This window comes from Cyclopterus lumpus, chromosome 11, assembly GCF_009769545.1.
Source record: "Cyclopterus lumpus isolate fCycLum1 chromosome 11, fCycLum1.pri, whole genome shotgun sequence".
In the NCBI taxonomy this organism is placed as follows: domain Eukaryota; kingdom Metazoa; phylum Chordata; class Actinopteri; order Perciformes; family Cyclopteridae; genus Cyclopterus; species Cyclopterus lumpus.
The window spans coordinates 7,403,063-7,415,631 of record NC_046976.1 but is presented as its reverse complement, the minus strand read 5'-3'; the positions used below and the strand labels follow the sequence as shown (position 1 = coordinate 7,415,631).

At 38.9% G+C, this 12,569-nt stretch overlaps 2 protein-coding genes across 3 annotated transcripts; both read right to left on the bottom strand.

Annotated features, from left to right (window-relative positions):
- Positions 1–1,963: 1,963 nt before the first annotated feature.
- On the bottom strand, positions 1,964–5,118 carry LOC117738924 (oocyte zinc finger protein XlCOF6-like). The gene is made up of 5 exons (XM_034545105.1): positions 5,064–5,118; positions 4,430–4,576; positions 4,174–4,289; positions 3,267–3,410; positions 1,964–3,181 (listed from the first exon to the last, which is right to left on the bottom strand). The coding sequence occupies exons 2-5, from the start codon at positions 4,539–4,541 to the stop codon at positions 2,510–2,512; spliced, it is 1,044 nt and encodes a 347-aa protein (XP_034400996.1). The 5' UTR covers positions 4,542–4,576; positions 5,064–5,118; the 3' UTR covers positions 1,964–2,509.
- Positions 5,119–5,570: 452 nt separating this feature from the next.
- LOC117738923 (NADH dehydrogenase [ubiquinone] flavoprotein 1, mitochondrial-like) lies at positions 5,571–11,876 on the bottom strand. Of its 2 annotated transcripts, XM_034545104.1 has the most exons (12): positions 11,826–11,865; positions 11,576–11,711; positions 10,125–10,234; positions 9,954–10,036; positions 9,568–9,738; positions 8,722–8,905; positions 7,688–7,877; positions 7,249–7,461; positions 6,725–6,891; positions 6,555–6,636; positions 6,303–6,448; positions 5,571–5,828 (listed from the first exon to the last, which is right to left on the bottom strand). In XM_034545104.1, the coding sequence occupies exons 3-12, from the start codon at positions 10,227–10,229 to the stop codon at positions 5,751–5,753; spliced, it is 1,419 nt and encodes a 472-aa protein (XP_034400995.1). In that variant the 5' UTR covers positions 10,230–10,234; positions 11,576–11,711; positions 11,826–11,865; the 3' UTR covers positions 5,571–5,750. The 2 variants fall into 2 exon arrangements, with proteins under 2 accessions (XP_034400995.1, XP_034400994.1); XM_034545103.1 differs by lacking the exon at positions 11,576–11,711 and having other exon boundaries at positions 11,826–11,876.
- Positions 11,877–12,569: the final 693 nt, after the last annotated feature.

Below are 12,569 nucleotides of genomic sequence, written 5' to 3'. Positions count from 1 at the left end.
GAAACATCGCTATTCGTAATTGAGGGCCCAGGACGACGCCAGTTCGGCAAACTGAGAGACTTCGCTTGTGAAGACCATTTTTTTAAAATCAGGTGTAACGTTAAACGTGAACTATTGTGTATGAATAGCTGCATTATTATAGTACCAGAGGTGTAATAAGTATTCAGATCACAAGTAAAATTAGTAATATCTTAAACTACTACATTTCTAGTCCTGCATGCAAAAGCAAAGAGCTAATGTTATATTATATTAACAGACGTATGTTTTGCATGTAAATCTTAAATAGCAAAGTAACTAAAATACATGTAGTGGAGTAAAACATACAATATAAAGCTGCACATAATGGAAACACTCAAATACAGCAGTGCCTCAAAATTGTACTTGTGCAAATGTACTTTGTTACTTTACACCCCTGGGTCGTACAGACAATTATCACTTACATCATTATTTTGTATTTATTACATGCAATAAAACTAGAAACATATTGACAATGTTTTGCATGCACTAAGGACAAATATATTCAGCTTTAGACTTTTTTTATACATGTGCATCTCAATGAATTAGTTATATCATCAAAAAGTTAATTTATTTCAGTAATTCAATTTGGAAAGTGAAACTCATATATTATGTAGATTCATTACACACAGGGTGATATATTTCAAGCGTTTATTTCTTTTAATGTTGATGGTTTATGGCGTGCAGCTAATGAAAGCACACACATTCAGTATCTCAAAAAATAGAATATTGTGAATTGGTTCAGCATTGTAATCATCTAATGAACTGAAAACACCTGCAAAGGTTTCCTGAGCCTTTAAATGGTCTATCAGGCTGGTTCAGTAGGCTACACCATCATGGGGAAAATTGCTGACCTGACATTTGTCCAGAAGACCGTCATTGACACTCTCCACAAGGAGGGTAAGCCACAAAAGGTAATCGCTACAGAAGCATCTGCTCACAGAGTGCTGTGTCCAAGCTTATGAATAGAAAGTTGAGTGGAAGGAAACAGTGTGGTAGAAAAAAAGGTGCACAAGCAACATGGATAACCGAACCGCAGCCTTGTAAGGATTGTGAAGCAAATCCTATTCAAAAATCTGGAGAAGATTCAAATACAAGGAGTGGACTGCAGCTGAAGTCAGTGCTTCAAGAGCCACCACACAGACGTATCCAGGACATGGGCTACAACTGATGCATTCCCTGTGTCAAGCCCCTCCTGAACTAGAGACAACATCAGAAGCGTATTACCTGGGCTCAGGAGAAAAAGGACTTTTGCTCAGTGGTCCAAAGTCCTATTTCAGATGGAAGTAGATTTTGCATTTCATTTGGAAATCAAGGTCCCAGAGTCTGGAGGAAGAGTGGAGAAGCACACAAGGTCCAGTTTTCAAAGTTTTCCAGTCAGTCATTATTTAGGGAGCCATGTCATCTGCTGCTGACATTGCTTTAAAAATCCAAAGCCAGCGCAGCCTTATACCAGAACATTTTTGCGCACTTCATGTTTCCCTCTGCTGACAATCCTTTTTTGAATTGGTCTTATGTAATAATCACATTTTCTGAGACTGAATTGTGTGCATTAGCTGCAAACCATAACCATCAACATTAAAATAAATGCTTGAAATATGTCACCCTGTGTAATGAATCTATATAGTAAAGGAGTGTCACTTTTTGAATTTAATTACCTGAAATTAGTAACTTTTCAATATTCTAATTCATTGAGGATGCACCTGTATTGCAGATGCATCTATACATTATACCAGTCATAGTCTACAAATGTATTTCAAGTCAGAATAACAATCGTTAAGTAAAACTAAATATTGTTGACTATAGTATTTTTATTATTTAGAGGACAAAAGCATAATAGCGTAAAGAGATGCAGGGAGAAGTGTCTGTCAACCTTCAACATTACTATACTTGATTGAGCCCCTCGTTCAAACCATTCACACACTCATACAACTGACAACCAAAGACCTCACAGAAACACAACTATTGTTTAATGCAACAAGAATTTACTTTAGAAAGAAAAAAGAAAACCTGCAGATTTCAATGTTATTACATAATCCTATACACTGGCCAGTTTTCAGATATTGGATTTTATGATGTTTAGGAAGATACATTCTCATGTGAACATCCTGAAAAATACAAAAAAATCCCACATTTAAGAGGGAATTAGCTAGTCTACATTCATCTTTTTCTTTTCTTAAACCATTCCAGGTACAATAGAGGTAATATGGACAGCAAGGGCCTTGTGACATGAGCTTTGAAGTGGACATACATCACAATTATGTATCAATCTGTACAGAGTTTAATTTGCAAGTGTAGGATGTCTTTCTAAAAGCAATTGAATAACATCATTCCCAAAACAACCTCCATAAGTCATGTGTTGCATAACCTTGCTTCAAAAAAACTCACCCTAAAATATTCACATACAAATCTTCTACCTACATGAGACAGATTATGGTACAAAAATCTTTTATGTGAATGATGTAGGATGAAGTTACAATTGTTTGCCCATATATTATCTTATTTCTGCTGCCACCTCTCCTTCAGTGTGGGTGTTCTGGTGGATCTCCAGGGTGCTTTCTTGTTCAAAGCTCTTTTCAGAGATGGGGCTGGTGTATCCAGGGTGGTGATCCCTGGCCATGTGCGCTGTGAGCTGCTCGGGCCCTGCGTAGCTCTCATCACACTCTGTACACGTGTGAGTATTGTGAAGGCCCCCATGTGCATCTTTTTTGTGTGCCCGCAGGACTTCAACAGAAGGGAAGATGAGGTCACAGTTTGCTTCGGAACAAGGGATCTTGAGCTCCGGTTGCAGCTCATTGGCGGGGCAACCCTCCGTTGTGGAGTCATTGTATTCTGCTTCGTCTTCTTGTTTGACCTTCTTGCTCTCAACCGTCCCTCCTTGAGCTGCGTTCTTGGGTTTACGGCCACGCTTTTTGCCTTGCGGCTTGACGCCACAGTTTATATCACTGGCAAATGTCTCCTGGTGCTGCAGAAGCTCTTCTTCCGTCTTGAAACCGTGAGTACATTTGCAGCATTGGTAGGTGTTGTTGTCATCGGCCACCAAGGAGCGCTGGGGGTGCACTGCGAGGCGATGGTTACGGAGGCGTGAAGGGCTGGGGAACAAGGTGCCGCAGTCCCTGCAGGGACACCGCCGTTCTATGCACTCATGTCGTCTGTGTTTGTTTAGCTACAAGACATTAAACATTCCATCATCCACAATTATTTAATCGGTTCCCCAGCACAGTAAAAGATGTAGCCTGCTTCGCACTCACCTCAGTGAAAGTAAAGAAGTTTTTCTGACAGTAAGCACAAAGAAAGGGCTTCTCCTCTGTGCTGTGGGTGGCCTGGTGCTGGCTTAGCTCCTCAGAGTAGGAGAAGCTCTTGTCACACTTATAGCATGTGAAGACTGTATCAGTCTACAAAAACAATGAGCAGGCAATTGGTTAAAAATATGACATTTTAACAAAAGGCATTATTCACAGATTGCTGAGTGATGAAAGATGTTTACACTAGTCAACTGAATAAAATCTTTCTTAAAGTTCAATTACATTTTACTTCGTAATGATATAATGTATAAAAAGAAAACATTTTGCAGAAAAGATCTGTGTCTACATCAGAGCCTGACGGATACATCGGCCCAGACAATATTGCTTGAGCTCAATCAATATCAGCAACACAGAAGATTTGTGTGAGGCAGTAATGACAAATCGTTCACCTGTAAAATGTCCCATACTGTACATATTATGGTAATACTTTGATAAAAAACATTCTGAAATCCTAAAAAAATGTTTTACGTTGATGCCAAATATCAGGTCATATATTGATACCGGCCACACAACTCCTGTATCGGTCAACTCTAATCCATACAGCATCCCACTCAAGAATCACTTGAGCGTAAACAATTTTAGTCAATTATTTGAATGATCAACAGAAAATTATTAATTAATTTGCTGTTTTATTGATTTCTATGCGATTAATACACAAACAAAAGTATTCTGATTTTTGGACTGTTGGTTGAATTGAACAAGCTAATAATAATAATAATACAAGGACAAAGCAATCTACAGATGAATCTATAATGATACCAATGACGGCAATAACATTAAGCTGTTATACACATTGCTTGAGTTTGTGTCACTACTACCTGGCGTTTTGTATTTGCAGTCTCCTTCTCCCTACCTGCTGCAGGTGCTGTTTGTACTGGTCCCGATGACTCTTCCTCATGTGTCTCTCCTTGGCTTTGGAGTTACAGAAAGTGATGAAGCACTGGAAACATTGCAGACTCTCGTGCTGATCTGCATCACAATGAGAGGACACGTTGCTTTACGATCAATGACAACGAAACGGCAGGAATATAAATATTTGACCTCCTGCTATGACTGAACTAGATTAACATCATCGCGCATGAACTATGTAACGACACATCTTTGCGTACAGGACTGTAGAGGGGCGACCACGGGCTCGGGCTTGATCTCCGCCTTGATCTCCACGGAGGTGGATCTCTTCTCATTCCCAACAATTACTTGCTCGATCTTCACCATTTCCATGCTGCTGCTTTCAGACACCAATCCGCCTCATGGAGCTGCAACGTGGAAACACACACACACACACACACACACACACACACACAGTACAGGACATGCATCTTCAATGTTTTGTTGAGCGACTGCAGTGGCAGCCGTGAGGCTAGCGTTAGATTAACCCGCGTAATACATATTCAGACGTTGGAGGGCGGGGGAATTGAAAACAAGGTAAACTGTCTCAAAGAACTACGGGCCTAATGAGAGGCTGGTTGTCATTTTTTTACGTTATGAACACAAAGACAAAACACAAAATATGACGTTAGGCCTCAGCTAGTTAGTTGACAGCAAAACGGACACTGGTGGTCTCGCACAGCCTGAGAGCGAGAGGAGCGTGCCTCTGTACTGTCACAACATTTTTAAATCCCGTTGCCTTGGGCTTACTTTCGTGTTATGGCTTTGTACTTCACATGTGCGCGTACAGCAGAAATCGTGATTCATTTGGACTTAAGTCTTTGTAAACAATTCAAAAAGGGATCCATTTCTTACCGTACGAAACGTCCGCCGAAATGAAGCCGCAGTGAGTGTTCTGCCCACATCACGTGATATGAGAAGGGCTGCCGATCACGGAGATATCGCGAGATTACGGAACTGCGGTTTTCTCACAGCAGTGGCTTTTGAACAACATTACTGTCCCTTGAGGCAAATACCTTCATCGTGTTTAAAAGGCGGCACAATGCTTTATATTATTTGGCAACTACGTGAACTTAGGCGCCAGACTGTTTTTTGTAATAAAACATTGATAATAATGTCACAACCCAATCCCGGATAAGTGGATGGATGGATTAATGGATGATAATAAAGTATGTTTATAAAGGGAGCAGAACAAACATTTGCATAACAACTACAATGCTTTCCTCTTTAGTGGTTTAATAACCTTTGATTATAACAATTCTATCATACTGACACTCCTCGTTTGAAGAATATGAACACGATTATTGCAAATTTGTTCCTTTCAACAATTTTCTAAACTACAAAAACAAAACAAAATTCGAGTTTAATTAAGATTCCTAGAATTTTATTGGTTATTATCAGACAAGGCAGATACATCAACGTAAAACTTGATGATGAGGTGATAAGACGGCACATATTTCTTTAAATAATTTGTCAATGAAACAAGCAAAGGGTTGAGGGCAAATAGGCAGAAGGAGGAGTTGAAGGAGTTAGAAGAGCCGGTTAAGCACTGGCCTGCTGCTTCTGCTGGTGCTCAGCAATTCGGCTTTCCATCACAGGTCTGAAGTGCCTGATCAATCCCTGAGAACACAGAAATACACAGAAAAGAGAAAACAGAGGAAAATGGTACATTAATAAATCAAAAGAATAACAGAGACTGTACCACAAACAGTATATCAGTGTATATTTACAAAAAACTGCAACGTGTTTATTCCTAGAAGTGGTAGATGTTTAGGAGTATTTTTTTAGGTTATTTGTGGTTGGGGGTTTGTTCTTCCTAGCTAAATCTAATACAATCCAATACAACTGCCCGGCAATCATTCTTTCCTTTATGAAACTTATCATATTCTGTTTTTGTTACTCCGCCGAAGAGCTGTTTATTGAACTCTGTAATGATCTTTGTCCACCCTCAATTGGAGTTCACAAAATAATGGACACTTTTGTTAAAGTAGTGCAAACCACTACCATACAACAGCACAACAAACTTCAACGTGCAAAATATTTACTTCCTCACAGACCCCCATCAATTTTTCCAATGATCCTGTGAGTCCATACCTGCACTGGCCATGCTGCACCATCTCCCAGGGCACAGATAGTGTGTCCCTCAATCTGCTTACTGAGCTCCCAAATCATGTCGATCTCTGATGGCCGTGCATCACCCTTCACAAAACGCCACATCATGTTATTCATCCAGTCCACTCCTACAGAAACAGATGAAAGGGAGATTTAGAGGTTTTTACGAGACACTGAAAAACATATGTGTGGTGTTATGGCCGCTGCAGAAAATGACACTGAAGTAGCTCATACCTTCTCTGCAGGGTGTGCACTGGCCGCAGCTCTCATGTTTGTAGAATTCAATCAGGCGGGCGATGGCTCTGATAATGTCAGTCTGCAAAAAAGAATGCATCCCCCAATGTAACACATGTTTGATGATTGCTTTATGCATGATAAATTATGGAGCACGGGTGGCAACTTACAGATTTGTCCATGACAATAATAGCAGCTGTTCCCAGGCCAGTCTGAGCCTGGAGGAGGCCGTCAAAGTCCATCATCACCTCTTCACATACCTTCTTGGGAATAAGGGGCGTTGAGGAGCCACCGGGGATTACAGCCAGCAGGTTATCCCAACCACCACGCACACCACCTACCACACAGATTTTTGTTTAAATAACAAATACAAATCTGCATTTACTTAGGGCGCGCTTATGTTAAGCCATCTTAATCTTTTCGGTCTGTGACCCCTCCCCCACAGGGCATATAAACAAATTATGCATTTAGGTTTTGAAGAATTCCACCAGTTTCACATTATCATTCACAGGAGGGTAAAGTAATTTTCTTCCACTCAGATTTTTTTTTTTTTTTTTTTAAACCCCTGACTAATCTCATAAAATAATTACAAACAGCTCACTCTACACACCAGGTTTGAGACCCACGGTGTTGACGACTCAAAAACAATGAGATGAATCAATCATTTTGTGACATATTCTTAGCGTCATTGTACCTGCATGCCTCTCAATGAGGTCTTTCAGAGGGACAGACATCTCCTCCTCTACGGTACAGGGGTTGTTAACATGGCCGGAGATGTTGAAGAGCTTTGTGCCGGAGTTTCTCTCTCTGCCAAAGCCCAGAAACCACGATCCGCCGCGACGACAGATGGTGGGCGCCACGGCAACTGTCTCCACATTGGCAACAGTTGTTGGGCAACCAAACACACCTTTGAGAGAGCAGCAGGAGTTAGGAAAGATATTTCAGTGGCGCTTTTATTTGGCAAAAACAAGAGACTTGCAGTCGTTCGCTGTCTTCAGATCAGAATAACGAGTTGAAGAAAATGTGGCCAATGTGAGAATGCACTGTGGTGTACAAGCTAAGAATTAATAAGATCAATATTTTTCAATATGTTATACCACCCTTGTAAACCCTCTCCGGACACCTTAACTCACCCACGTCAGCAGGAAATGGGGGCTTCAGACGGGGCTTCCCCTGCTTTCCCTCCAGGGACTCGATAAGAGCCGTCTCCTCTCCACAGATGTACGCTCCAGCACCACGCATCACAAACACATCAAAGTCATAACCGGTGCCACAGGAGTCCCTTCCAATTAGCCCTGCAGCATAGGCCTCGTTGATAGCCACCTAGGAGCAGATATCGAAAAAATGACGCTTCAACATGATGCATTACGACAGTCATACAATCATACGTTGTATTTTCTATAAATCTCCTTTTACAGTCATGAGCTCTTTACCTGCACTATGTCAACAATTATTATTATATTGTTGTTAAACATAAGATATGTGGAGTACTAGTAATTTACCTACATTTCAAAGAGCAATTTCATCTCCATATTCTGTAAAGAATACCTCTCTGAGTTTTGACTATCAAGGATTTAGCTGTATTATGCTAGAATGACTTGAAGCACAAATGTGCATAAAAGTGGTTTGGTGTTGTTTTTGGATTATATAATGTCGAGAGGAATTTCAAAACCAACACATCTATAAGCAACATATATTAACAGATCAATAAAAAAAGACCCTTATTTGGAATCAGGTTGCTGTAATGCCGTTAGAGAGACTGACTTATGATTTGAACAAAAAGTTGAACAATTTGGAAACAATTCCAGTTTGTTTTTCAGAGACACTGTCTTGCTGCGCCACACATAAAACAAAAATGTCTCTGTTATGTTTTGTATTATTTGCTGTTCTGCATCTGTCGGTGGGTTGGGTGTATGTCATGAGCATGGTATGAATTTCACTACAAATTATTTTAAAAAATCTAATTCCAAAGCAACTATTGAATCAGAAGCTATTATTTATTGATTTTACAGTGAATTGTGTAAATGTTACTGGCATGTTATTTTTTTTTTTAAGCTACTGGAATGTTTGTTGATTCGTATTTCCATAAATGGATTTGAAACATTATTGAAACAATCAACACTCATTTAAATGCTTATATGGCAGGTTTCATTGGCTTCATAATCACCTGCAGGTTGGACGACTCATTGTAGAACTCGCCTCTGATATAAATATAAGCAGCACGCGCCCCCATGGCCCTTCCAGCCACCAGGCAGCCCTCCACCAGCTTGTGTGGGTCATGCCGCATAATCTCCCTGTCCTTACAGGTGCCAGGTTCTCCCTCATCTGCGTTCACCACCAGATACTTTGGCCTAAAGCAAGACATTAGAAATGGGTTAAATAGGTACAGCAAACTTAATTTAGTCCCAGAGCACCCACTGTGGTGAATGTGTCCAAACTGTCTGAGCTAATGTTTGGCAACAGCATCCATCCAAATGTAGTTCCTTGGTTTTAACCAAGATTTCAAGGCTGCACGAGTCAATCTTTTCAGCTTCAACGAATGTTGATTGCAAGAGACCATGTACATTTATGTTCAGTGAAAATCATTAAGAAATTGCATACTCTGGCCTTAGTGTTTCCTTCTTAATGCCTAGGGATGGAATTAATTAATAATAAACTTGCTGTCTTTTAGAAAAGAGAAAATATCATGGATATATAAAAGATGTAAAACATAATAATACAGTCTTTACCAATTGCAAGATTTGGTTACTTCTAATGAATAATCAAAACATTACTGTAAAATGAATTGTCATTTACAATCATAATAACTTTTAAGTTCAGATTCATCATTCCCTATGTGCTAAGTTTATAGAATACCATTCAAAGCACCTACTGTGAATATTTTGAGAAACCAGCACAACTACTTTCTTCACTGTTGGTGAACATTTGTGTTTCTATGTGAATCTGGAAAACGAAAAAGAAAAAAAGAAAACGCATGCGCAAAAAAAGAGCGTCTGACTGCATCCTCACTGACCTGCCATCGCTGGGCTTGTTCATAAAGCTCCACTTCATGCCAGTGGGGAAACCAGCTCCACCTCTCCCGCGCAGGCCAGAACCCTTGATCTCATTGAGGATCCAGTCAACTCCATTCAAAAGGATCTCCTTAGTTTTGTACCAGTCGCCACGCTTCAATGCCCCCTTGAGCCTGAAACACAAACATGAGGAGATGAGGATTGTGTTCTGTTTTTAAAAAGAAGAAATTATTTATAACGATTCAATCTGTCTCCAAGATTCTTGTCAGGTCAAAAGCATGCATGACTGGAATTAGTGCACATTCTTTTGTACTGCGTCAGAATCAATATGGATATAATGTTTTAGATTTTACAGAGCCCATAAGAATAAGCTGGTATGGGGTGTTACCTCCAGTCATGGCGGCCATAAAGGTTTGTGAAAATTCTGTCCTCATCTGCCAGAGGCCCAAATGTTGTTTTCTTCGGAGCACTCTGAGCAATAAAGACCAACACATAAACAGTGTTAACATCTTAAATTTCCAGTTTTGTTAAAAAAATAAATAAAATACAGGCCAGGTACCTGCGCTGTGCTGTTGAATCGGGTGATAGCAGTCACTCCACCTTGACTGACAGCAGCTGGAGCACGGGCCACCCCACACACCACTGCACGAGACAGGGCCAGCATCCTTCCTGCAGAGGAGAGACAAATCAGACAGATAGTTCAAGTTACTTTCGTTAAACAAGAAATGTTGGACAATCACAGTTAGGGCTGCAGGTAATGCTTATTTTCATTATTGATTCATTTGCTGATTATTTTAGAGTCCAAGGTGACATCTTGGAATGTCTTGTTTTGCATGTAGTCCTAAACTCAAAAGGTATTTAGTTTGCAATGGTATCAAACAAAGAAACGTTGGAGCGGCTAGAACCAGACAATGTTTGACAGTTAAAAAAAATGAAAACTATGTTGTCAAACATAGCACAATAATGAAAACTTTTCGTAGCACAAAAATTAAAACTATGTTGTCAAACATAGCACAATTCTATTGTGCTATGTTTGACAACATAGTTTTAATTTTTTTAAGCGAAATGTTTTCATTAAAAATAAAATAATAATAAATAAAAGAAGTTAAAGCAGAAAAGAATGGCATCAACATAAAAATAGATTCCTCACATTGATGGCCAGGGTTTTGTATTTCAGGTCTTTTTAAAAAAAAAATTTAAAGACATCGACATATGGCAAACTGAAGGACTGAAAGTAGACATTCAATCGTGTTGTTTGATTCTTAGTTTTGTTTAAATATTTGTTGATCCAAAAGTTCCTGATTTAATCAAACATATTTCTTTTGTTAGGCAAATCATTTACATTTGCAAAAGCGCTCGTCAATTGACGGTCTTAAAAACAGAAGGTTTGGTTTCTTTTATTAAATTAAAAAGAGGTAATACAAAAACATTTTTTGTTGGTGTTGGTTTCAAAACTCAGTTGACGTATCAACACTAGTTGCTGAAAATATCCCAATGGACTCATCAACCAGAGTATCACCCAATTAGTTTAATGTGTTCATGGCCCTATGAAATGACAACAATACACATTAGTTATACTATAGGAGGCTGTAATGTTCTGTAAAAACATCCTTTTGCTGCTAAATATCTTTTTCATACCATTAGACTGCATTTAATCAACAGACGTTGAGTGAGAGCTAGTTATATTTCAGCAGCCACACATTTGATCAACCCAATAGTTACAAACATTAGATCTTTTTTCTTTCTTTCTTTTTTGGTGACAACTAACAAACATTTTCAATAAAAAATAGATTGTCACTGTAAAAGCTTTGCGAGAGCTCGTGTAACTAACTTAGTTAACTTGTTAAGAGGCGTTATTATGTCAGGGGGAACGTTATTGAGAGAAGTTAGCTAACGAAGGTGAGGACGAGTGTCAGCAACGTTATCAATCGACACAACACTCCCAGCTGTCATATGTCAGATAAGCACACTTGTATAGAATGGAGTAACGTTACAACTCAACTATGTTACCTTAAAGCGGACACCTGAGCTCCATGCACTGACGTGAGCTACTGCTAGCCTGGCGCTAAGCTAAGGTAGCTAGCGGTTAACCTTGTGATGTAAGAATAACAGCAGCGGATTCACGACGTCGCATCCAGATGTCTCACTGACAAAACATGAATGGACTCATTTTAAACAGATTCAATGGCAGCTGCATTAAAATCCGTTAAATAATAAACGGGTTTGACGTAAGTTAGCAAAAACAATCCGCACTGCTTACCTTCTCTAACTGTACGTCCCGAGTTTATGAAACACTGACAGGAAGTAAAGCGCACACACCGGAAGTTGTCATCAACAACACCGCTGCAGCATGAACCGCCCTCTTTGCATTGAAGAAAAAACTATTTGTGTATTTTTAGAAGTACTTATACAGTAACTGGGTACGTTGCTTTTAATATAATATATAATTGTGTGTGTGTGTGTGTGCTCATAGGCAACATCTAAACAAATTGGATAGGCAACAACAAAACCATTCTATTCATGTTTAAAGGGTATAAATATGTATTTATATTACATCAGTATGAAGATCATTCATCAGAAAGTTTATGTAAGATTTAACAAACTCATGTGCTTGTATTCCTACTTTACATTACTGTAAAATAGAAGACATTTGATAAACAATGGCTTTTTTTCTGAGCATCAAAATTACCTGGAAATAAATTTACTGTATGAATAAATACAGCACAAATAGACGAGAGATGTTTGTTTTATCTAATAAGTTGCTTTTCCACATAAACAAAAAAAAAAGCGCAGACTTGCAATTATGTATTATTATACAATTAAAAAACCTACCAAAGGTTTATTTTAATAAATACATTATCAATATATATTTAATAATACATTATTAATATATATATATATATTGATATTAACAAGTATTATATTATCTTAAAGCCAAATGTTTGTTTACATATTAATTGCCAGCAGAGAATTAAAATGGAAGAAGGTCCATGTGTGGAAAGAA

Bases quoted from the DNA above. Each gene is read 5' to 3' on its own strand.
- LOC117738923 (XM_034545103.1), bottom strand. From the start codon at position 10,229: ATGCTGGCCCTGTCTCGTGCAGTGGTGTGTGGGGTGGCCCGTGCTCCA. The intron at 8,906-9,567 runs GTCAGTGAGGAT...GTCTTGCTTTAG, and splicing joins AACAAGCCCAGCGATGGCAG to GCCAAAGTATCTGGTGGTGA. The intron at 6,637-6,724 runs GTAAGTTGCCAC...TCTTTTTTGCAG, and splicing joins TTATTGTCATGGACAAATCT to ACTGACATTATCAGAGCCAT.
- LOC117738924 (XM_034545105.1), bottom strand. From the start codon at position 4,541: ATGGAAATGGTGAAGATCGAGCAAGTAATTGTTGGGAATGAGAAGAGA. The intron at 4,290-4,429 runs GTACGCAAAGAT...ATTGTGATGCAG, and splicing joins GGTCGCCCCTCTACAGTCCT to ATCAGCACGAGAGTCTGCAA. The intron at 3,182-3,266 runs GTGAGTGCGAAG...AATGTCTTGTAG, and splicing joins ACTTCTTTACTTTCACTGAG to CTAAACAAACACAGACGACA.